Source organism: Aquarana catesbeiana, linkage group LG03 (assembly GCF_042186555.1).
Source record: "Aquarana catesbeiana isolate 2022-GZ linkage group LG03, ASM4218655v1, whole genome shotgun sequence".
Taxonomy (NCBI): domain Eukaryota; kingdom Metazoa; phylum Chordata; class Amphibia; order Anura; family Ranidae; genus Aquarana; species Aquarana catesbeiana.
The window spans coordinates 576,853,687-576,877,455 of NC_133326.1; the positions used below are offsets into that span (position 1 = coordinate 576,853,687).

A 23,769-nucleotide genomic window follows, 5' to 3' on the forward strand; every position below is an offset into this window, starting at 1 on the left:
GCTTGTTCATACCACAAACGTATATAAACACACTTTGCTCTGTGTTTATACTTGTGCTGTATTTTGTAATCATTCTATTCCAATTACTTGATTGGCGTCCTGCAGGGCGACACACCCAAAATGCAGCAAGCAGGATTTTTTTCCCCAAGAAGACAGAGCTTATTGGCAGAAACAATTCCAATTAAAATAATGTATTGTGCACAGTTCATTCATTTTGCCAGCACTGTAAAAGTCTGACAACACAGCCAGTGCAAACAAGCCCAATCCGTTCTATGGAACCGGAGGAATTAACTTTTTCTGTGGAGGAGGCAAGAGCTTCATTTTATTCCTAGGTGGAAGGTGAACCCATCAATCTTTTCAATTCTGATCCTATTGATCAGCTTTCTAAGACACTTTTTTCTTCAGAATTGCTGCAACTTTCTTTGGTATAGCCAAACACTTAAAAAGGCCAGAAATAAGCAAAGGGGTTCGAACCTCCAAAAACTGCTATGCCCCAAGCAATTCATGCTGTCCATATGTAAAGTATGAATAGGTTTACTTAATTTGCAAAGGATAGTGCAATTTTGATTTACAAACCATATTCTCACCTTATGGAGCCAAAAAAAAAAAAAAAAAAAAAAATAATCACAATAGAGATGTGCCTGTGAAAAATTAGAATTGTCATCCTGTAACAAATCACAGATCAGCTTATCTACATATATTGCACACCATAAACTGTCTGTCTTTCACTGTTGTATTTGGGAAATTGGACAAAAAATAATAGATATTCAAATTCCGTACATTAAACTCTGTAGAAATGCCGCGATCTGTCTCTCGCAGGGAACTCCAAGGAAACTGGCCGGTTACCTTATATAAGTTGAGGCAGAAACTGTACAAGAAGAAAGATAAAATCAAATTGGTCCTGTAAGCTATGCTTTAGATTTCTAGATGTATTCTAATTAAAAAAAAAAAAATGTAAGACCATTATACACATTATCAATCCAATGCAACAAATCAGAACAAAAAAATAGCAAAAAAGGTCAATAACCCAGATCAACCCAATCAGGAAATGCTGCTAATGCTGTTCTGCAAAGACTCACAGCTCTGCAGTCCAATGCCAGTCTTCCTCTAGGTTCAATGACACCCAGCATCATTCAACCCACTTCCTATGAGCCCAGGGCATCAAGGACCCACCCCCTAGGGGTTTGACATCAAGCCACCCTGGACTCACTGGATGGTGCTGGTCTCTGAAGTGTTCCAGGACCAGTCCACTGGTGAAGGAAAAATGCCACCTGTGACCTTGTGTGACTGGACCAAAAGAACCATAGACTAAATAGAGGGGGATGAGAGTGATCAAAGGGGAGGGGCAACCTGGAATTGAATTTAAAGTGTTACTAAACCCACAACAGTAAAACAAGTCTGTATATGCAGTAAAGTATGCTTGTTGTACTCACTGTGGAACCTAAGGGGTTAATCATCCTCTGCATTGTGTAAAAAGGCTGTTTGATCCTGTCTTCTCTGATCCTCCCCTTCTTTCACAGTTCCCAACCCATCTCCTGATTGAACAGAGGCTAGGGGACAGGCTGCCATGCTCAGTTTGGTGTGCATTGCGAGAGAGTTTTTTTTTTCTTGGGAGGGTGCATGTGATCAGCACAGGGCCAATCAGCACTGTCCAGACAGAGGGTCAGGGGTCCTGCAGCCTTATAGGACAGTCAGAGTAGAATGAAAATACCTCCAATAAGCTTTAACCTGACACTGATAGAAGTCACAAGACTGCTCTAACTGCCGATAAAAAAAAAAAAAAAAATTTGTTGCGAAAACTTATATTTTAAATATTTACTTCCTCTCAAAGTTTCCAACTTGAGGTTTGAAGAATGATAAGCCATAGGAGGTCTCCTTGGTTCCATAAGAGAACTGGAAAGTCATTTTCTCTGCCCGACCAAAGAGATTGGGAAATTTCAGTCCCAGAACCTACAAGAGAATAAAAGACATGTAATCCGTCTCTAAGTATATTCATTGGGAACCAATTTAGAGGACTTTGTGAAACTTGATTTTTACTTTGAAATGGTCTACACCGAATACATATGTTTGTTAGACTGTAAGGAACATCTTCTGAAGTCCACAAACACAACTGTCATTTAGGCGCTGGCCCTACCATGCTGCCTTCGTTGTTGCCAACCATCGTATTATAACTTCCAGTTAACCTCCGCAGCTCTGTGACCTCAAAGGTGACATCCAAGCCATTCGGAAGGGAATCTTCACCTGGAAAACATGAAAAATCTGCATTAATTACAGTAATAAAAATTACTTAAACACTTGCAGGGTGGGTGTGTGAGAATATATATACACACACACACATACACACACACACACAGCAGCAGGAGCCATTAAGATGTGACCTCAAAGAAAAAAAAAAAAAAAAAGAAAATCACTGGGAGATCATAAGCGTGAGCCAGTCAGTCCCTACCATACTGCACAAAGCTCCCAAAGACTAGAAGATTGCTGGCAATAGGAGAGAGCAGGATCATGATCAGTAATGCGGATGCTTATTTAACAGCCAGTCAGGAGGGAAGGCTTGCGTATATGTAGGTCAATAGTTTGCCTGGTGTTCAGATTTAGAATGCAACTGCATTTCTTCTCCCAATAATAACACAACAGTATTTTTTCCTTCTAGAGACACTACTGATGCTGGGGTATTTCTTCCTTTGCAACTGTTACCAGCATATTTTACTGTGGTGCAGTACATGCACCGCTTTTAAACTCTTCAGAGTGAGTGAGACATTATAAGCCCCACCCCCTGCCCTGCTTGGGGAGGGGCAAAATTGGCAGTGCCTGGGGCAATGCATAACCTTGTACTGACACTGGGGGGCATGGCTTTTTTTGTTTTGTTTTTGATTCAGACCTTCTCTGCTGTGACATGCTAAAGAGAAGGTGTGGCCACAAATTTGTTTTATTTAATTACTCCAAAAGCTTGTGATTGGTTTAGCCCTAAAAACAAAAAGTTTTACAGAAAGAGAACTTTCTCTGAACTTAAACTGCAATTATGTGGTCAGTTTAGTTTTTACCGGGCTAAGGGATGTTCTTACCTTCACAGGTATCAATCAAAACTTCCACTTGTCGAAAAATCCCCAAACGAAGGAGCTTCTCTCGGGCTTCATGGGATTTCCTCATTACCTGGAAATCAAAATATATATTCTCTATATTTTAGAGGATAATAAAAATGAGTTAAAGCCCATCTCAGGACTCGGGCTCCCCCCGAGCCAAAATATGAAGAGTATGCATAATGTAGGTGGTGCATATGGCACATCATCACGCCATTGCTGCTATAAAGCATGCCGAAAGAGCTGTATTAGAGCTGAACATTATGGTATTAATTTAAATAAAACTTAGATATATTTGATCCAAAATTGTTTTTCTACTTGTTGAACAGGAATCCTGTTTTTTTTTTTTTTCTTTTCAACAGTTACTGGTTACAGAGTAGCCCTGTGGTATGACTGTGGCAAATGTGTGCATTGCATACTATTTAATCATACCCAATATTCAGCACTATTTAGACATGTCCACTTTTTGCTTTTCATGAAAGTCTAAAGTTGGAAGGTATGATTTTGTTGTACTTACACCGATTTTGGGGTTATTAATGCAGTCACTGATATCAATGCTTGGGGGTTATTAATGCAGTCACGGATATCAAATGCTTGTGGTTATTAATGCCGCCACTGACACCAATGTTGGGGGTTAAATAATGCAGTCACAGACACCAATGTCCGGGGAAAATTAATGCAGTCACTGACACAATCAAAGTTTTGCCTTTGCATACACTTTAATTTCTTCTCTGCTTATTTAACAATAAAATACCCAAACAGATTTAACTGCAGTGAACGGAGCTCACCAAAAAGTTAAAAAAAAAAGAATAATAATAATAATAATGCCATACATACATCAATAAGGTTCTTTGCTTTAAAAACATCACTAATTTCAGGCATGATAAGGTCGTCTTTTGTCCTTCCGATACCTTCAAAGTGTACACGCTGCACTACAACCTGAAAAAAAAAAAAAAAAAAAAAAAAAAAGGACGATATGTTATGAATGGTGGAACCAACATTTGTAATGTACAGGACCGAGAGCATGAAAAGACGGTGCTATCGATTTTATAGGTACCATAATAGTTGTGCAAAATGTTTATCAAAACACCTGCTGTTTATCAAAACCCCTGTAGCCTGACACTCAGTAACAAACAAATAAATGCTCAGGACAGAGCACTCGTGCTCATTCACAGAAAAGGAGACATAACAGACACATGACTAGGTCATCCATTATGAATGAACACAGAGTGCAATGCAGATTTCTGAGCACAATCAAGGGGTCAGTGGAACCAACCACAGTGCTTAGAGGGGGTCCAGGCATCAGACATTCCTTAAAATGCTCAGTTTGGTGTGTATTGCAAGATAGTTTTTTTTTTTTTTTTTTTTGGGAGGATGCATGTGATTAGCACAGGGCCAATCAGCACTGTCAAGACAGAGGGTAAAGGGTCCTACAGCCTCCTAGGACAGTCAGAAGAAAATTAAAACTTCTCCCACAAGCTTTAACCAAACACTGATAGAAGTCACAAGACTGCTCTATACTGCTGATGAGAAAAAAGGTATTTAGCAGATTTTGTAAGTTTGCCTACTTACAAAGAAATGAAGGGTCTATAATTGTTATCATAGGTGTAGTTTAAATGATAGAGACAGAATATCAACTAAAAATCCAAAAAAAACACGATACAAATGTTACAGATCGAGTTGCAGTTCAGTGCGTAAAATAAGTATTTGATCCCCTACCAACCAACATTATTAAGAATTCTGGCTCCCACAGACTGGCTACAGTATGTGCTCATGTGGTACACAGATTAGTCCTGTCAATTTATGAAGGTGCTCCTAACAACAACAACTCCTTATGTGTACAAGACACCTGTCCACAGAAGGTTTCTTCCATTCGCACCTCACTATCATGGCCAAGACCAAAGAGCCGTCAAAGGACGTCAGGGACAAGATTGTAGACCTACACAAGGCTGGAATGGGCTACAAGAACACCAGCAAGAAGCTTGGTTAGAAGAAGACAACTGTTGGAGTGATTATTCACAAATGGAAGAAATACAAAATAACCATCAATTGCCCTCGGTCTGGAGCTCCCTGCAAGATTTTGCCTCATGGAGTCAGGATCAGCCCAGAACTACACAGGAGGAGCTTGTGAATGATCTTAAGGCAGTTGGGGCCACTGTCACCAAACAAACCATTGGTAACACAATACTCTGCCATGGATTGAAATCCTGCAGCATCTGAAAAGGTCCCCCTCCTCAAGAAGGCACATGTACAGGCCCGTCTGAAGTTTGCCAATGAACATCTAAACGATTCAGAGAAGGATTCGGAGAAAATGGTGTGGTGTGGTCAGATGAGAATAAAAATGTAGCTCTTTGGCATTAACTCGGCTCGCCATGTTTGGAGGAAGAACACCACCATCCCTACAGTCAAGCACCGAGGTGAAAACATTATGTTTTGGGGTCATTTCTCTGTTAAAAGGTACAGGCTGACTTTGCCCCATTGAGGGGCCAATGGACGGGGCCATATATTGTAAAATCTTGGATGAGAATCTTCTTCCCTCAGCCAGAACATTGAAGATGGGTCGTGGATGGGTCTTCCAGCATGACAATGACCCAAAACACACAGCCAAGGCAACAAGAGAGTGGCTCAAGAAGAAGCACATTAATGTCATGGTGTGGCCTAGCCAATGTCCAGACCTTAATCCTATAGAAAATTAATGTAGGGAGCTGAAACTTCAAGTTGCCAAGTGACAGCCAAGAAACTTTAAGAATTTAGAGAAGCCATTGGACTACCGGCACTTCTGTGAAACTGGTGACTATGATACTTGAAACATCAGGGAAAAGATGCTTCCCCAATTACCCTGAAATGTACCGACAAACACTTTTAAGACGACAGCGGTATCAATAATTTCCTGAAACATCAGGGGGCTGAATGACCCTCTAAAACGCACCATGGTTTCATCTTTGCTATGTAAAGATCTACCTGCAATCTGTGCCTTACAGGAGACACATCTCACTACTGATTCGGTAACTTGTTCGGGTTTCGGGTTAGAGCACTGTTGGAATTTTAAATCAAATACCCTGAGGTACTACTATATGTTTTAGGAGACTTTAATTGTTACACAGACCGTATTTTAGAAAAACATCCACCAGTCACGAATAGAAGGGGGACTAAACACACCGCACTGAAAAAAATTTATGGATGAGGTTGGTTGGTTGGATGGATCTGTGGAGAGCAAAACACCCGGGGTTGAAGCTGTTTTCATGCTTTTCCAAGAGTCACTCTTCATTGTCACGCATAGACTTTTTCCTCACTTCCTGAAGCTGTTACCAAGATGGCGGCGCATGCAGATGCAGCGGCTGGGTGCTCTTTACAGCAGTGTGAGAGGAGGACTGTTTGCTATGAGCGAGAGGAGCTGCTGACTATTTGCTGTAGGCAGGAAAATGCTGTGTGTATTATGGGAAGCCAGGACTACGCTTTAGTGCCTTAGTGCAGAGGAACAAGCTAAGCAGTGGAGGTGCAGCACACTAAAACTTCCCCAGGAGAGCTCATGTTTAGCTGAGTGTGCTGAGGCTGCCACTAAAGCATCTAAAGGAACTGTTGGAAGGTGCTGATGTTTTTCTTGGGAGACCCCGGAAGTATAGGAAACAGAAACGGGGTAAGAGAGCAGGTATAAGATTAAGAATGGAAGCTCGCCCATATAGACCTGTGTTGCCAAGCCTTTTTCATAGTAACTGCCGATCTCTTTTAAACAAGATGGATGAACTCAGGCTGCGGTTTATTACACACAAATTAAATAGCTGTGTGACTGTCCTCACAGAGACCTGGCTGGATGGTTCTATACCTGATGAGGCCATTGAGCTGGCAGGCTGCTCTGTCAATTGAGCGCATAGGACTGCGGACTCTGGAAAGACTAAAGGAGGTAGTCTGTGTGTGTATATATGTTAACAATAAATGGAGTACAACTATCAATATTATCGGGACATACTGTTCACTTTATTTGGAATATCTTATGCTAAAATGTAGACCTTTTTTATACCAAGAGAATTTACTAATGTTATAATTGTGGCTGTGTACATACCTACACAGGTTAATTCTAAGCTGGCTCTGGGAAGAATTATACGATGTTATTAACATTCAGCTGAATGCACATCCAGAGGTTGTTGCGATTTTGGCTGGCAATTTCAAACATGTGGATCTAGAAATGGTTCTTCCTAAATTTAATAAAAAAGTGCACTTTCCAACAAGGGAGAACAATATTTTAGATCAGGTATATACAAATCTTTCCAGTACATATAAAGCTACTTTGTTGCCACATCTTGGTCTATCAGATCATACCCCTTTAATGATGATCCCAAGTTATAAGCCTCTTGTTTGCAGAACAAAACAAGATATTAAAACTATACAGGTTTGGAGCGAGGAGTCAAATTCACTTCTGCAAGAGTTCTTTGAATCAACTGATTGGAAAGTATTTGCACAGGATACAGACTTAGAGGAATATGTTTCATCTGTTCTAGCTTATATTCGCTTTTGTATGGAGATGTTCCTAGTTACAAAAACTATAAAAGGTATTCCCAAACCAAAAGCCTTGGTTGGATGGTAAAGTAAGGGCTCAGCTTAGAGCAAGGGATGTGGCCTTTGGATCGGGCGACCCTATGGCCTATAGGAAAGCTCGGAATGAATTAAAGAAAGGCATTAGGGAGGCCAAGCGTAGATATAAACAGCGCATTGAATCTTATTTTGAAAATCAAAATTCTTGTAGCATTCTTTAAATTCTTGTAGCATGTGGAAGGGGATTAAAACAATGGTAGATTTTAAATCTAGGAATACACAGGTTTGTAAAAGTGCTCCCGACACCTTTAACCAATTTTTGCTCGCTTTGAGGTTCAAAATATGAGATGTAAAACCCATAGTAAAGAACTAGTGGAGGACAACCATTTATTGGTATTAAAAATACATGAGGTCAGGTCAAATTTGAGGAAGATTGACATCAGAAAGGCAGCAGGACCAGACAGGGTGTTAGGCCGTATACTAAGGGGATGTGCAGACCAGTTAGCAGGTGTTTTTTACTGATATTTTTAATTTGTCATTGAAGCAGGCTGCAGTACCTTCTTGTTTTAAATCTACTACTATTGTCCCAATACCTAAAAAATCAGCGGTATCGTGCTTAAATGATTATCGCCTAGTTGTCCTAACTCCTATCATCATGAAATGTTTTGAGAGGCTCGTATTATCACATCTTAAGGCAAGAATTCCTGTTGAACTGGATAAGTATCAGTTTGCCCATCGTGCAAATAGATGCACAGATGATGCATTGCTATTGCATTGCATGCTGCCTTGACACATCTTGAGCACTCAAAAACATGCGTTAGGATGTTATTAATTGATTTTAGCTCTGCATTTAACATAGTAGTCCCTGACAAATTAGTGAAAAAGTTAAAAGCTTTGGGCCTATGTCCATTGCTGCGCTCATGGATTATGGATTTTCTAACAAACAGCCCACAAATGCTGAGAATAAGAGATCAGGCGTCTTATGCCGCGACGGATTCATACGTGATGATGTACACCAGACTAAAACAAGGAAGTTCATAGCCAGTAGCCAATAGCTGCCCTAGCGTCGGTTTTTGTCCGTCGGACTAGCATACAGACGAGCGGACTTTTCGACCGGACTCGAGTCCGTCGAAAAGATTTGAAACAGGTTTCATTTCTAGGTCCGTCGAACTTTTGGGGAAAAAAAAGTCAGCTGGAGCCCACACACGATGGAATTGTCTGACGGACTCCGGTCCGCCGGACCAAGTATGCCGTAAAGTCCGGTCGTGTGTACGTGGCATAACACTATTATTTTGAATAACGGGGTACCAAAGGGATGTGTGTTAAGTCCGGCCCTGTTTACACTGTTCACGCACGACTGTACTCCCATACATGCGTCTAACACTATAGTGAAGTTTGCTGATGACACCACTTTAGTGGGACTCATACAAGATAATGATGAGACAGCTTATAGGCAGGAAATTCAACATTTGGTTGAGTGGTATAGAGAAAATGATTTAATACTCAATATGGCAAAAACTATAGAAATAATAGTGGATTATAGGAGATCAAGAAAGATCAATCATTGCCTGGTTTATATAGGTGGTGAGGAGGTGGAAAGGGTGGACATTATTACATTTTTGGGAGTGCATATTACAAGGGATTTGTCATGGTCTCCAAATACTTTTTTTTTTTAGTGAAAAAAGCGCAGCAGAGAAGGTTTTTCCTTCTGAGACTGAAGCAGGCTGGATTGCCCTAAAGGCTTCTGGTCAATTTCTATCATTGTACCATTGAGAGTATTCTTCTCCACTGCGCTGTAGTGTGGTATGCCAGCTGCAGGGCGGAGGATAAGAAGTGCCTGTTTCGTGTGGTGAAAACAGCACAGCGGATCATAGGAACAGAGCTACCGAAATTGGACACAGCATATGCCAGCTGATTAAAAAAGCGGGCAAAAGCTATCAGTATTGATCCAACCCATCCAGGTTACAGTGTGTTTGTCCCATTGCCATCAGGGAAAAGATATAGAACACTTAAAAGGCACACTAATCGCTTAAAGCATAGTTTTTTTTCCCTAGGGCCGTATTGTCCATAATCTCATCAGGTACAGTGTTTTAGGAATTTTATGTGGAATTCAATATTCTTTTATTTATTTATTTTTAAATAACATTTTATATTTTGATATATTTAAATAGATATGTACAAGGAGTATGTGTGTGTGGTTTTGTTGAGAAGTGTTTTATTGCTGCTATAAAGAGTACCTGGAAAAATTTTGTTGTATGTATACAATGACAATAAAGTATATCTATAGACTTATGTATATGTTCACATGCAGCAAAACGATATATTTTGGAGGTTAAATGCGCCCCCCAAAGTGTGTCGGATCATTCTCCACTGGTGGTGCAGCTGGAGGTACGCTTGCCATCAGATCTGGCTAGAGCTCCATGGAAGTTAAATGCCTTCTGGCTCCATCTCTTCCCCTAACACGAGCAAATTGTGACACAAATTATAGATTTCTGGTGTAACCATACAGAGGAGGTAAATATCAACATTACTTGGGAAGCCTTTAAGGCGATGCTAAGAGAAATTTTTTATTAGAGAGATTCAAGCAATTAAACGCAACACTAATGCTCAGAGGGAGGACATGGAAAGATTGGCAGATGACTCAGAGAAAGCCTTTGTTGAGAACCCCCGGACAGTAATAGAGAAGCATGGCTGGCCACTCAGGCGGCCCTGAACCGCATGACTGCCTCGGCGGCAGAGAACAAGAGATTTTTCAACAGGTCGGCCTTCTACGAGGAGGGGAAACATACGGGTCGCCTCCTAGCCAAAATTGCTCATGCCCAACAAATGTCCCCTTCTATTGGGGTGTTGCACACAGGCACTGGACAAGTAACTAACTCCCCCTTTCAGATAATGTCCACCTTAGTAGATTACTACTCCTCCCTATACGAATTCAAACAAAACTATACGACAGATTCCCTCAACCAGTATCTGAATACTGTACAACTCCCTCACATGTCCTCCTCCTCTAGGAAACAATTGGATGCTCCCTTAACTCTAAAGGAACTACAGTTGGCGACCGGTGCATTCCCCAATTCATAGGCCCCAGGGGATGATGGTTTACCTACAGAAGTTTACAAGCAATATGCAGAGTGTATACTACCTAGACTGCTGAAAGTGTTTAATGAGACTAGGAGGAAGGGGGAGCTTCTCCGATCTATGTCTAGAGCCTCAATTGTGCTAAATACTGAAGCCACACAAGGATCCCCTTGACCCAGGTTCATATCACCCTATTTCCATTTTGCAAAACGACATCAAGATTTTGGCGAAAGTCCTGGCATTACGTCTCTATAAAGTAATTTCCTCAACCATCTATTCAGATCAATCCGGATTTATGCTCCAAAAATCGACAGCCATTAATTTGCGACGACTCTTCCTCAATATCCAATCACCAGCGGATAATGGCGGGGACCGAGCACTGCTGTCCCTTGATGGCCACAAGGCTTCGCTAGCATTGAATGGAACTATCTCTGGGCAGTCACGCGCAAATTTGGGTTTGGGGATAGATTTATCTCATGTGTTCAGCTGCTATACTGTACACCGATAGCACACATCAGAGAGGGAGGCCAAATATCCCAGAGTTTTAAACTACACAGAGGTACGAGACAGGGCTGCCCCCTGTTCCCTCTGTTGTTTGCCCTGGCCATAGAGCCCCTGGCTGCTTTGGTCCATTCCAATACTTCTATACAGGGATTTAGGTATGGGGAACTCCATGAAAAAATAATAATGTATGCTGACGATACAATGCTGTTCCTCGGTGATACATCCACTTCCCTACGAGAGGCAATGATGGTGATACGGGAGTTTGGGGAATACTCTGGTCTAGTCATAAATTGGACTAAATCCTCTCTTATGTTGCTGGACGTGGCGCCCAACCCCTTTTTTAGGGTCAACAGATCCCTGCTGACCCTAAACACTGTCTATTAGGTATACTAGATGCACGCCCATTGGAAGACACCCAGACAGGCTGTGGCGAGGGCCCTTTTCCAGGCTCGGAAATTAATCCTGAGACATTGGAAATCCACAGAACCCCCTACACTGCAGGAGTGGATTGCCCAAATGGGTGATACTATCCAATTAGAAAAGCGTATCTATCAGCACAGGGGTAAGAGTAGCAAATTTGACAGATTATATTATACTATATCATATTATATATGTTGGAATTGGCAGTTCATATATAGCTGTTTTGCTCTGAACCATGTATGTACATGTACTTTCTGTGCTCAATAAAAACTTTTTTTTTGAGAAAAAAAGAATTTAGAGAAGATCTGTAAAGAAGAGTGGACCAAAATCCCTCCCAAGATATGTGCAAACCTGGTAACCAACTACAAGAAACACCTTACCTCGGTGCTTGTTAACAAGGGTTTCTCCACCAAGTACGAATTCATGTTTTGCTTAATGATCAAATACTTATTTTACTCACTCAACTGCGACTCAATTTATAACATTTGTATCGTGTTTTTTTTTTCTGGCTTTTTGGTTGATATTCTGTCTCTACCATTTAAAATACACCTATGATAAAAATTATAGACGCTTCATTTCTTTGTGGGTAAACTTACAAAATCTGCAGAGGATGAAATACCGTATTTATCGGCGTGTAAGGAGGGGACGAGCGCCGCTGGATTACACACAACTGCGATCTCCTATGTATCCGTCGCTCAGTCACACACAGTCCCGCCCCCCTGGCCCAGCATTGGACCACTGTTCTGTCCATCATATGAGCCGGACAGGACTGTGAGTGACTGAGCGCCAGATACACAGGAGATCACGGATCTGTGTAATCCAGCACTGGCGCGGCTGCAATCATCGGCAAAGGCGAGTTTGCAGATGTGTACTAAACAGGCTGCAATGATAGGCATGCTAGAGGCTGCAGATGGGCATAGATCAGGCTGCATTGATGGGCACTGACCCTTATTTTAAAATGTAAGGTTTTTTTCTGAAACGTCCCTCTTAAAGTTAAGGTGCGTGTTATACGCCGATAAATACGGTAATTTTCCCAACTGTATTTTTACTAAAATAATTTGCATTTCCATGTTCTGTGTACAGTGGGAGACCAGATATAAGTGAATGCAGGGTCCTGGGTTTAGTAACACTTTGGATCATAAAAATTCTTCAAAAAGCTTCAGCTCTTTAACAGCGCAAACATCAGAGACATATAAAAATCCATTCTTTACAGGAGGATGGCTGTATTTACAAATTTGCATTCTTGTAACAGAGTTGCATTAAATAGTTTCAATTTCAGATGTATTTTCCTTTCCTTTATTTTAAAATCATAGTGTTTATTTAAAAAATATATTTCCTTGTACTTACATCTTTATTTTCTAAAATTTCTTGCCTCTTTTGAGGCTCCACCTCTACCAGATCGTTGTCATCGCTAGCATTTCCAAAATCTGGCCCATCCATTGGAAGGGGATCCAGGCTCTAAAAAGGAATTAATTAAATTATAACACTTGCAACAATGATAGACTGGAAGAAATATACATACATAACTGTTTATAATAAAGTTCATAAAAAATAAGGACAACATGCAATCATATTAAGAGGTCTTTGAATAAATCATTTACTCACTTAGCACATTGATACTTCAGAGAACACTGAAGCATTCACATCAGTCTCTGTCCCCAGAGGAGCTCACAATCTGATGACCTTGAGTCAAACACATCCAGAGCTGTGCCACCCATGAGGCCAATAGAGGCAACGCTCATGGAGACAGATGGGGACACTCAGTCCATGTTCAGTCCCTGGGCTGCACAGCATCCCCAATTGTTATGGTGCCACCTGTACAAGAACAAATGATGCAATGCTGTGCGGCTTGGCCACCTCAGGTGGCATCCACCACTGGCACAGTTCTGTGCACAACCAAAAGGGACCGTTTTAATGGAAGCCAGCTAACCAATCAAGGGTTTTTTTGGGCTGTTACAGGATATTGGAGTTCTAAGAGGAAACCCACACAAAAGGTAGAAGAATTAAATTCCACAGAGACAGAGGGGGATTATTATAGCCCAACTCCAGGCGACTAAAAAAAATGATCCCTTGCAGCGGGGATGAGCCCGCACTGCAATGGATAATTGCTGGTCTAGGAGAAAAAAAAAAAAAAAATCTCTTCTCCTCTATGCTCCAGCAATCTAGGATCCTGATGTCATCAAGACCAAAGCACTGTGCATAGCACCGCATTGGATGCATGGACACTACGCCCTCGTTCACACCGTGGGTGGGTTTGAAATCGTGCCAGTTTAGCTGAACTTGCACAATTTCAAACCGGCATTTCAGTCCAACTTCGAGAGCAATTTGAGAGACATCTGTTTGTGCACAGATGTCTATTGAAATCGCCCCCGAAGTCACCAAAAGTGCAGGAACTATTTTGGGGAATTCGTGCAGCACCGCAAAGTCACACCGACTTGGCATGAGATTTGACATATCGAATCGCATTCAAATGGACCCAATGTGAACGTAGGCTAAGGGACATTCCACCGTCAGAGCGTAGGGGAGCATCATCTGCCGGTTTCTTTTCTCCCCTCGACAAACAAGCAGTTAACAAGAGAATTTAAAATGTTCCTGGAGTTGTGCTTTAACAAAGCTGCGGATCAATTAATGTGCAATTTGTGTGCAAATACGTTAGCTTAAATCTTTGGGTCGGTTTCGCCACCAAAGTGAGAGTTCTAGTTTTGTCCAATAGTGTGACTATCTGCCTCCTTTCTTTTTTGTGCCTCAAAAGCAAGCGCTTACTTAGTAATGAAAGCTTGCCTCAAATTTGTCAAAGAACTTAGAAACGCTATGAAGAACCTACACAATAGGGGTCCTGGCTTCCCACAAACACTGGGAAAGAGTGATTAGAACAGTCTCATTGTTTGCAGTTGCTAATGTGACACTTCTTTTATCACAATGCACATTAGGGACAGATTGGTTTTTGGGATGCAATTTGTGTGATAAATTAGACGCCATGAAAATGATCATATCTGTGTGTTTACAGCCCAAGTGTAGCCAAAATAAAATAAAATAAATAAAAAAACAGCACAAGGGACATAACCTACAGAAGCATGTGCCCCTTGTGTCGATTCCTCTGCTGTTAGTATTAATTCTACTCTGTCCTACACCCATCACCCACTACCCCCTGCCGGATATTCTTCCAGTACAGGGGGGTTCATACAACCAATGGGCTGTCACAAGCTCTCATCAAGAGAGTCTGTCTATACCTTCCATTTCCACCATTCATAGAATACATACTGCAGCTTTTATGAATGGATAGTGATCTAAAGATTAATGACAGGCAGCTGATGTCTGAATAGCTCCCCCCCCCCCCCCCCCGACTCAGATCGTGTTCAATTCATAGAAGCTATAGTATGGCTTCCATGAATGGAGGAGCTGTGTGGAAAAGAAGGGCATAGTTGGGCACTTTTGCTGAGAGCCTGTGACAGTCCATTTGTTGTATAAACCCCCGCCACATTGAAAGATTAGAGTGGTGTGGGCAGGAAGAAGGAGAGTTACTACTTACAGCAGAGAAATCAACACAAGGGACACATCCTGTAAATTATGTCCCTTGTGCTGATTTTCTGTTTTTGAATATGAAATGATATGATCATTTTCATAGTCACATTAGCAACTGCAAACAATGAGACGGTTCTGATAAATATTCCCCAGCGTTTGTGGGAAACCAGGACCACTATGTTGCAAGGCATAAGTGCTGCTGTATGCTGCAATCCCAGCATGTCCCATTTGATGCTCACAAACACAGCTGTACAATTTGCTGCATACAGATCTGAAGTTTCCATGGATCTGAAGGCAGCTGTATTGTGTGCCAAGGAGTCTGTCACACTGCTCTGTTCTGGTCCACAGCGTTTAGTGGTGTAAACCAAACTAGAAAAATCTGTGTTCACGGTCCTGCATATGAGCTGTCTTTTAGGCTGTATATATGTAAACAGGAGTTCAGCATAGATGGCCCCTACTGGCCGTTGCTCAGTGCCGACAGGCAACTATAAATGCATTGCCGGAGACAACACATTATACATGTTTACATCTCCCCCTGAATAAGTTAAAGTGGAACTAAACACATCGAGAAAAAAAAAAAAAATGCCAGGAATAGCCAACTGTCACATTGCTTGTGCTCGCTACCAAACTGTCAAATGTCTGGTGTGATAACTGATCACATGTGCAGCATCATTTCAGGTGCAGATCAAGCAGAGGCTAAAGCCTTGTACACATGATAAGAATATCGTCTGAATGATCCTCCATTTTTTTTTGCATGCTAGTGTCATGTTGAAAATGACGAGGTCACTAAAGGTATGAAAATTCTCGTAAGGCCAGCTCACACCACATGCAGTTCAGTGCGTTTTTTTTTTCTGTATCAAAAACGCATAGAAAGCAGGTTATATGGTTTACAATGTCATAGTTCACACCAGTGGACTCAGTTCCAAAAAAATAAAGTAGAACCTATTGCATTTTTTCTGCACTGGAACGCAGTAAAACGCACCGAATTCACTGGAACGCAGCAAAAATGCACTGGACCCCAGTACAGTGAAGAAAAAGCATCTGTAATGCATCCGGAAACGCATCAAAAGTGCACCAAGAGGTGCCAAAAACGCATTAAAACTGGGCATGCAGAAATGCATCAACGGATCTGGAGTGTGTTTTTGTGGTGCGAACTGCCTCGTATGACGGAATACAACTGTAAGGGTCCTTTCACACTGGGGCGGTTTGCAGGCGCTATTGCGCTAATAATAGCTCCTGCAAACCGACCCGGAAGTGCCGCTGCTTTGTATCCAGTGTGAAAGCCCTCGAGGCTTTCACACTGGAGCGGTGCGCCAGCAGGACGGTAAAAAAAGTCCTACCAGCAGCATCTTCGGAGCGGTGAAGGAGCGGAGTGTATACCGCTCCTTTACCGCTCCTGCCCATTGAAATCAATGGGACGGCGCGGCTATACCACCGGCAAAGCGCCTCTGCAGAGGCGCTTTACGGTGGTTTTTAACCCCTTCTCGGCCGCTAGCAGGGGGGTAAAACCGCTGCTTTACCGCCGACGCCGCCCCCGCCCCAGTGTGAAAGGGGCCTAAAAGTGATTTATTGTATTTCCATTTTTGAGCATGCATGGTCTTTGGATTTTTTTCAGATGAAAATGAATATCCTTCGTTCTGGTATTATACAAGAAACATGTTCAGGTTTGTCCCTTCTGATAGCTTCGGGTGAACTGTCGTGATCGGTTCTGGAAAGCTGTGTACTAATCATCTGATTATACCAAAAGTAGTATTTTTCATGTGATTTTCTGATGTGTGTACTAGGCACAAGATGGCAGCTTCCTTTGCTGAAAAGGACAGGAGGGTTTAGTTGTGATGTATGTGCAGAATGACCTCGGCCTTCAATTGTTCAATGTCAGCTGAGCTCATTCTTAAGCCTCGTACACACGATTGGATTGGATAACAAAACTGTGGAATTTTGTCCGAAGGGCATTGGCCCAAACTTGTCTTGCATACACACGGCATACAATTGTTAGCCAACAATTACGAACGTAGTGACGTACTACGTTGTTTTTAAGCTCTTTAGCGCCACCCTTTGGGCTCCTTCTGTTAATTTTTTGTTAGTAGACGTTTGGTGAGTGTTGATTTATGCTTTTGTTTTCACGCTTTTCAGTTCGTCAGACATGTTGTGGAATCGGAGGAGATAACGTGTTTTATATTATTGGCCTTGGAGTTGTTGCTTTGACATCATTTTTTTGGTTGAATAATGATTTGATTTGGTATATTTTCTATATTTTTGGATGCATAGAATGCACTTTTTGTTAAGTTCTATTGGCAGATAGCATGTCTAATTTTATTTGTTTTCTTTTTTTAAATGCACAAGAAAAAAAAATTGTGTAGAATAATACTTGGCTACGTTTTTTACTTCAAATGACAGTTTGGGAGTAGACAGTTACATTTTAAAAAATACAATGTAAAATGAACAAGGGACACCAACATAGTTGTATCTTTGATCCTAAAAACTACGGGATAATGGTGTTGTGGTAACTTGACCAAATAATTAACAAAAAAAACAAAAAAAAAAAAAAAAACACACGCACACCATAATAATATTCTTGATATCACTAGAAAAAAAAAGCCTTTGAAAATTAGCTTGTAATAACTCCATCAGTATCACCAGCAAAGCAGCTTCATTATTATCCCATTAAAGAAGAAGAGAATTGTGCACTGCATTTCGAGATTTCATAATTTGCCACGTCATGAATGTTAATTCTCCATTACGAATGCTAGTTTTACAAGACTGACCGTTTCCGGCTCGTCCTTGCTTCTGAGCATGTGTGTTTGTACTTTGGACTTTTGTCTGACGGACTTGTGTACACACGCTCGGAAAATCCGACAACACACATTTGTCCATGGAAAATTTTAAAACCTGCTATCCAACATTTGTCTGCGGAAAATCCGCCAATTGTCCGATGGAGCGCAAAAACGGTCGGATTTACCGCCAACAACCTGTCATCGAACATTTCCTGGCGGAAAGTCCAATTGTGTGTACGAGGATTAAGTGCGTAATCCGTGGTGCCGCTGGCTGCACATCGGTGGATATTTACATGTCGGCCCTGAGCAGTGGCCTATGGGTTCCACATACATTGGATGCATGTAAACATTGCATAAAGTCACATGCACACAACTATGCACACAGGATCTCGCTGCTATCAGATCCTGTGTAAGTAATATACACCAATGTGAATGAACCTTGGAAGAAGTTTGATCATTTCAAGGAAAGAAAAACCTGCTATTAGGTAGTCACCTGTTAGCACCTTCAAATACCTGCACTGCCCCCTCTACGGCCAATCCCCGGGTCATTCTGCAGAGGCGGAGCTCCGGCAGTGGGGGGGGGGGGAGGGGGGCTCGCCCTCAGTACCACATGACAAGGACTGGAGTTGTACCCAGAGGGAATATCATTGTAAGAATGTAGAGAAGCAAAAAGAAGCCTCAGAGATTTCTTCTCACTTCCTGTTGTGTCTCCGGGACAGGAAGTGCAGGAGAATCTGCCATAGGAGACAGCCACTGCCCCCTTAATAGTATAAAAATAAAAAAAGGGACCGTGTCATGAGGGAAAACTTGAGGCTGTTATCTGTTTTGGGGAATGCTAATTGCCTGGCTGTCATGAGGTGTAGACGGATGGATCCAAGGAAGACACAGACAGAGAGGGAGGCCAACAATGGCGGCCATGGTGTTTATCAGACTGACATCAACCATCATTCATCCTGTAGAGGCCCCACCATAGACATCATGTGAGGACCCTCTATAAACACACAATAAAGCGTCCCCTGTGTGTAGAGCAATCCCATTCCTCCCATCCCTATAATGTGAACACAGCCGGCACCCCATATCCTCACCCGGGCGTGCACCGTCCCCATGTCTCCGGTGTGTCCCAGGCGCCGCTCCCCGCTCTGACCCCAACTGTCACCTCCACACAGCGGCCGGACACAGCGCTGTCACCGGGTACTGGAGGCCGCCATGACACCCCGCCAGTCCCCGCCCATTACGCGCTCTCATTGGAGAAAGGAGGCCAATGGCGTGTCACTAAGGCTGACTGTGATCACGTGACAGTGCCAAGGGGCGGGTGCCGCGTGTAATGCAGGGGAGAAAGAGAGAGAAAGAGATAATAAGAAGAATGATGATCACAGTATCAGCCATACAACAGGAGAGGAGATAGTATTATTCCTGATGCATTAACCACTTATCTACCGGGCACTTTTACTCCCTTCCTGCCCAGGCCATTTTTCAGCGCTGTCACACTTTGAATGACAATTGCGTGGTCATGCTACACTGTAACCATGTGAAATTGTTATGATTTTCTTCACACAAATAGAGCTTTCTTTTGGTGGTATTTAATCACTGCTACCCCCGTTTCCCTGAAAATAAGACCTAGCGTGATTGTCGGTGATGGCTGCAATATAAGCCCTACCCACCAAATAAACCCTAGTTAAAGTCCTTGTAGGTCTTATTTTCAGGGTAGGGCTTATTTTTGGGGAAACGGTAGGGCTTATATTGCAGCCATATTGACAATCACGCTAGGTCTTATTTTCGGGGAAACAGGGTAGGATTTTTATTTTTTACCTAAAAAAAAAGACCGAAAATGTTGAAAAAAAAAAAAAAGTTTTTGTTAGTTTCTGTCAGTAAATGTTAATAAGTAATTTTTCTCCTTCACTGTTGTGTGTTGATGAGGTGGCACTGATGGGCACTGATTAGGTGGCACTGATGAGGAGGCACTAATATTCTGCACTCATGGGCACTGATAGGCGGCTCTGGTGGGCATTGATTGGTGGGCACTGATAGGTGGCACTGATGGGCCCTGATAGCCGGCACTGGTGGGCACTGTTGGCGGCATGGATAAGCGACACTAATGGGCATTAATGGGTGGCATTGATGGGCAGCATTGAAAGCCAGCACTGACTGGTATCACTAATGGGCACTGATTTCTGGCTGTGTTGGGGACTGATTGTTGGCACTGGTGGGCATTGTTTGCTGGCACTGGTTGGCATGGGTTGCTGACACTGGCGGCGCTCTAATGTAATCAGGGCACTGATCATCAGTGCCCTGATTACATCTCTCACTGTCCCCTGCTAGGAAATGCTGCTGATCGGCTCTCCTTGCCACACACTCTGTGATTGTGAGGTGAGGAGAGCCAATTACCGGCACTTCCTTGTTTACATGTGACCGGTTGTGATTGGACACAGCCGATCACATGATTAAAGAGCCGCATCAGCACATCGGGGTCGCGCCATGTCCTAGCAACACATGGCAGGAGCAGCCGTTCGGGTGCGCCATCATATGATGTCCACCCAGAACGAGAGCCGTCACAATCTCCTGTCATGCGAATTGGATGCGGAGATGCATCCAATTCGCATAGGTGTGAACCCAGCCTTACATTCAAGGCTTTCCATGAATAACTGTCACAGTTACCAGTGTGCCTATGTCAGCTCTCAACTGAACTGTCAAGCCATCAAATGGCTGGTGTCATAGCTGATCACATGTGCAGCACTATGACAACTGCAGATCAAACAAAGGCTAAAATGGGATCTTCGCTAGCTGGAAAAGATAGGAATGTTTAATCCCCCTTTAAATACACATATGAAATACAGTACATACTGTATACGAGAGCTGTATTATCTGTCAAAGGATTTGTATTTCTACCCATCCAGTCCTGAGATTGACACCGCTCTGCCATTTTGGTAGGACCTGCTGCAGTTTCATTTACAGATTGCCTTCCCCAGCCTGTGACTGGACAGTGAAAGGAGAAGCAGCAGACTGATGAGCTCATCTCTCTGTCACTCTGCTCTATCCTCCTATTGGCATGCTACCTGCAGTGCAGCACACCTGATTGGCTGCTTGTGTTGCTTCTTCCTCCCCCATCTCTGAGCTCTGTTGTACAGATTGTGCTGTGGATTGTAGGAGGATGAAGCCAAGTCAAGTTTAGGTACTTCCACTGCTCGCAGTTATAAAAATAGATAGGGGAGAATTCAGCAAAACTGAGGTTGACAGAATCTGGAGCAGCTGTGCTTAGTATGCAATGTATGAAAGCTAGAAGCTGATTGTTTGCCATGTGTTTGCTTGCTCAAGTCTCTGGCCACTGCAGTCTTAGTAAATTCCCCTTGCTGAATGATGTATTAATAAATATGGAGCATCATCAATCTGTATCTTTTAGGCCTCATTCTCACTAACGGTTGAGCCGTGTTTTTACAGTCCCCCCCTTTAGCTGCAGAAGCAGTGCCCAGGGGTGTACAAATGCCATTGCAGGAGTTTTAACCTGTTGCTTTCTTTGGGTGTAGAGCCTGCTGAGCACAACCCATTCAAGTGAATGGGGCCACCCTGTAAGCATCAACAGAACTAGTGGGTGCACTTTGTGTGCATCCAGCAGCAATCACCACAGGCAATCGCCGGCTGTGCAGAGAGCCCCACAGGTAATGGCCGGCTGTGCAGAGAGCCCCACAGGGAATGGCCGGCTGTGCAGAGAGCCCCACAGGGAATGGCCGGCTGTGCAGAGAGCCCCACAGGGAATGGCCGGCTGTGCAGAGAGCCCCACAGGGAATGGCCGGCTGTGCAGAGAGCCCCACAGGGAATGGCCGGCTGTGCAGAGAGCCCCACAGGGAATGGCCGGCTGTGCAGAGAGCCCCACAGGGAATGGCCGGCTGTGCAGAGAGCCATGAATAACTGCTGCTGCTGGTGACCTGTCATTGTAGTAAACAGGACCGGCAGCCGCACCTAGTTGCTGAGAGCCGAAGCAAGAACTACCGCTACAATTTGCATTGGCCTTAATAAGGCATCGCCTGTGGGTCATTTTTTTCGTGATTTCATACGTGTGCACAATTTTATATATATCAAATTCTTTATTTATTCAAGTGAGTATCCAACAAAGCAATGCATGCGAAAACAGCAGCAGTTCCTAAAAATATTTATTTGATAAACATTTGCACAAATGATGTGCTACGTAAAAAAAAAAAAAAAAAGTGACCAATATTTTTTTTTTATTCTACAGGGCCTCTGCTTTTAGAACATTTAAAAATGTTTGGGCATTTAGGTTGTTTTGTAGCTAAAACTTCAAAATAAAAAAAAAAAAAAAAAAAAAAATTACTGTGGCCCCTAAAGGATATTCGTTAGAAGTGTCTGAAATAAAGAAGCATTGCAAGATGAAGTGCTGTAACACACTGCCCACAAACTGCAGTCTGATGGTACAATCTCCACTAGGTGTAACCACACCTACAGAATGTAGGGTGATGACCCATCCCGTTGGAAATACATTGAATGGATTCTTTAAGTAGGCCTTTGTACTATTGTCACCTGGGGAACTCTGTAGGCACATGTCCCACTGATCTTTCTATAGAGTAGCAAAAGGTTAGAAACCCTGTCAGCTTTTTATCACTGCCTGTACCTCTCTTGCCTTTCAATTTAATGCACTCCTGGATAGTAAAACCTGCCAGGAGTTCTAACCCTTCCTCATCCTATCAAAAAATATTATTAGATAAAGTGAAGAAATGTTAAATCCCCTTCTGTTTTTTGCCATTTGCTAATACCTTAATGTAGTTCTTTCAATATATTTGAGCATGATAGTCACTAGTTGTTCGAGCATACAGCAAATAATCACTGATCAAGAATTATCTGAGAACCGCGATGACTAGAGTTGCCTCCTTATCCCTTTAAACAAGAACACATATGAATTATACAGGTTCTGAGGCTAATTAAATGCAGATAAGGCACCAAGTGAGTTTAATTACCACCTTAATCTGCCACAGAACCTGTGTAATGAATATGTGTTCGGGTTTAAAGGGATGAAGTGGCAACCATAGCGATGACCCATGAAAGACTAAGTGCTCTGTTCCTACTGGCTGTTGAGAGCAGGGTTCTTAAGATGATACAGTTTAATGAGTTAGGCCCCTTTCACACGATCGGACCGTTCAGGTCCGCCTGTCAGTTTTTGACAGCGGACCTGAACAGGCGATCCATGTTAGTCTATAGAGCGTCGGATGTCAACGGAGACATGTCCGCTGACATCCGACCCCGTCCGATCCGCTAAAAGCAGACGGATGGCCCTACGTCCAGGTCCGTCGCTGGCGGATTGGATCGGGTGAGATCTGACGAAAACGGACATCCTGTCTGTTTTCGTCCGATCCCTCCATAGGCGGCAGCGGCGCCTGACAAGCCCCTCCCCGCTCAGTGAGCAGAGAGGGACCTGTCATCCGCCGGCTCAGCGCAGATCAACGGAGAGATCTCCCGCTGAGCCGGTGGACCGAGGCGGGCTCCGTAGAAACAGAGTCCGCCTCGTGTGAAAGGGGTCTTAGTTAAAGAATTTGCAGATGCTAAGCGCAGGAAGAAAGACTTCGTCCATTCAGTACATTCAGAAAGTATTCACAGCGCTTCACTTTTTCCACATTTTGTTATGTCATAGCCTTATTCCAAAACAGATTGAATTCATTATTTTCCTCAAAATACCCCATTTAATTAAAAAAAAAAAAAAAAAAAACACCCACACGTACATAAGTATTCACAGCGTTTGCCATGATACTTAAAATTTAGTTCAGGTGGATCAAGTTTCCACTGACCATCCATGAGAAGTTTCTACAACTTGATTGGAGTCCATCTGTGGTACATTCAGTTGATTGGACAGGATTTGG

The 23,769-nt window shown here is 42.8% G+C and overlaps 1 protein-coding gene across 1 annotated transcript in view; it reads right to left on the minus strand.

The window, feature by feature from the left end:
• SAMM50 (SAMM50 sorting and assembly machinery component) overlaps nt 1-19,167 on the minus strand; it is a 35,629-nt gene extending 16,462 nt beyond the window's left edge. The window contains exons 1-7 of the mRNA XM_073621944.1: nt 18,994-19,167; nt 12,960-13,070; nt 3,918-4,019; nt 3,066-3,153; nt 2,135-2,241; nt 1,820-1,950; nt 781-868 (exon numbers count right to left, since the gene is read on the minus strand). Coding sequence (XP_073478045.1) covers nt 781-868; nt 1,820-1,950; nt 2,135-2,241; nt 3,066-3,153; nt 3,918-4,019; nt 12,960-13,070; nt 18,994-19,014 — 648 coding nt within the window. The 5' untranslated portion in view covers nt 19,015-19,167. The remainder of the gene's footprint in view (nt 1-780; nt 869-1,819; nt 1,951-2,134; nt 2,242-3,065; nt 3,154-3,917; nt 4,020-12,959; nt 13,071-18,993) is intronic.
• Nucleotides 19,168-23,769: the final 4,602 nt, after the last annotated feature.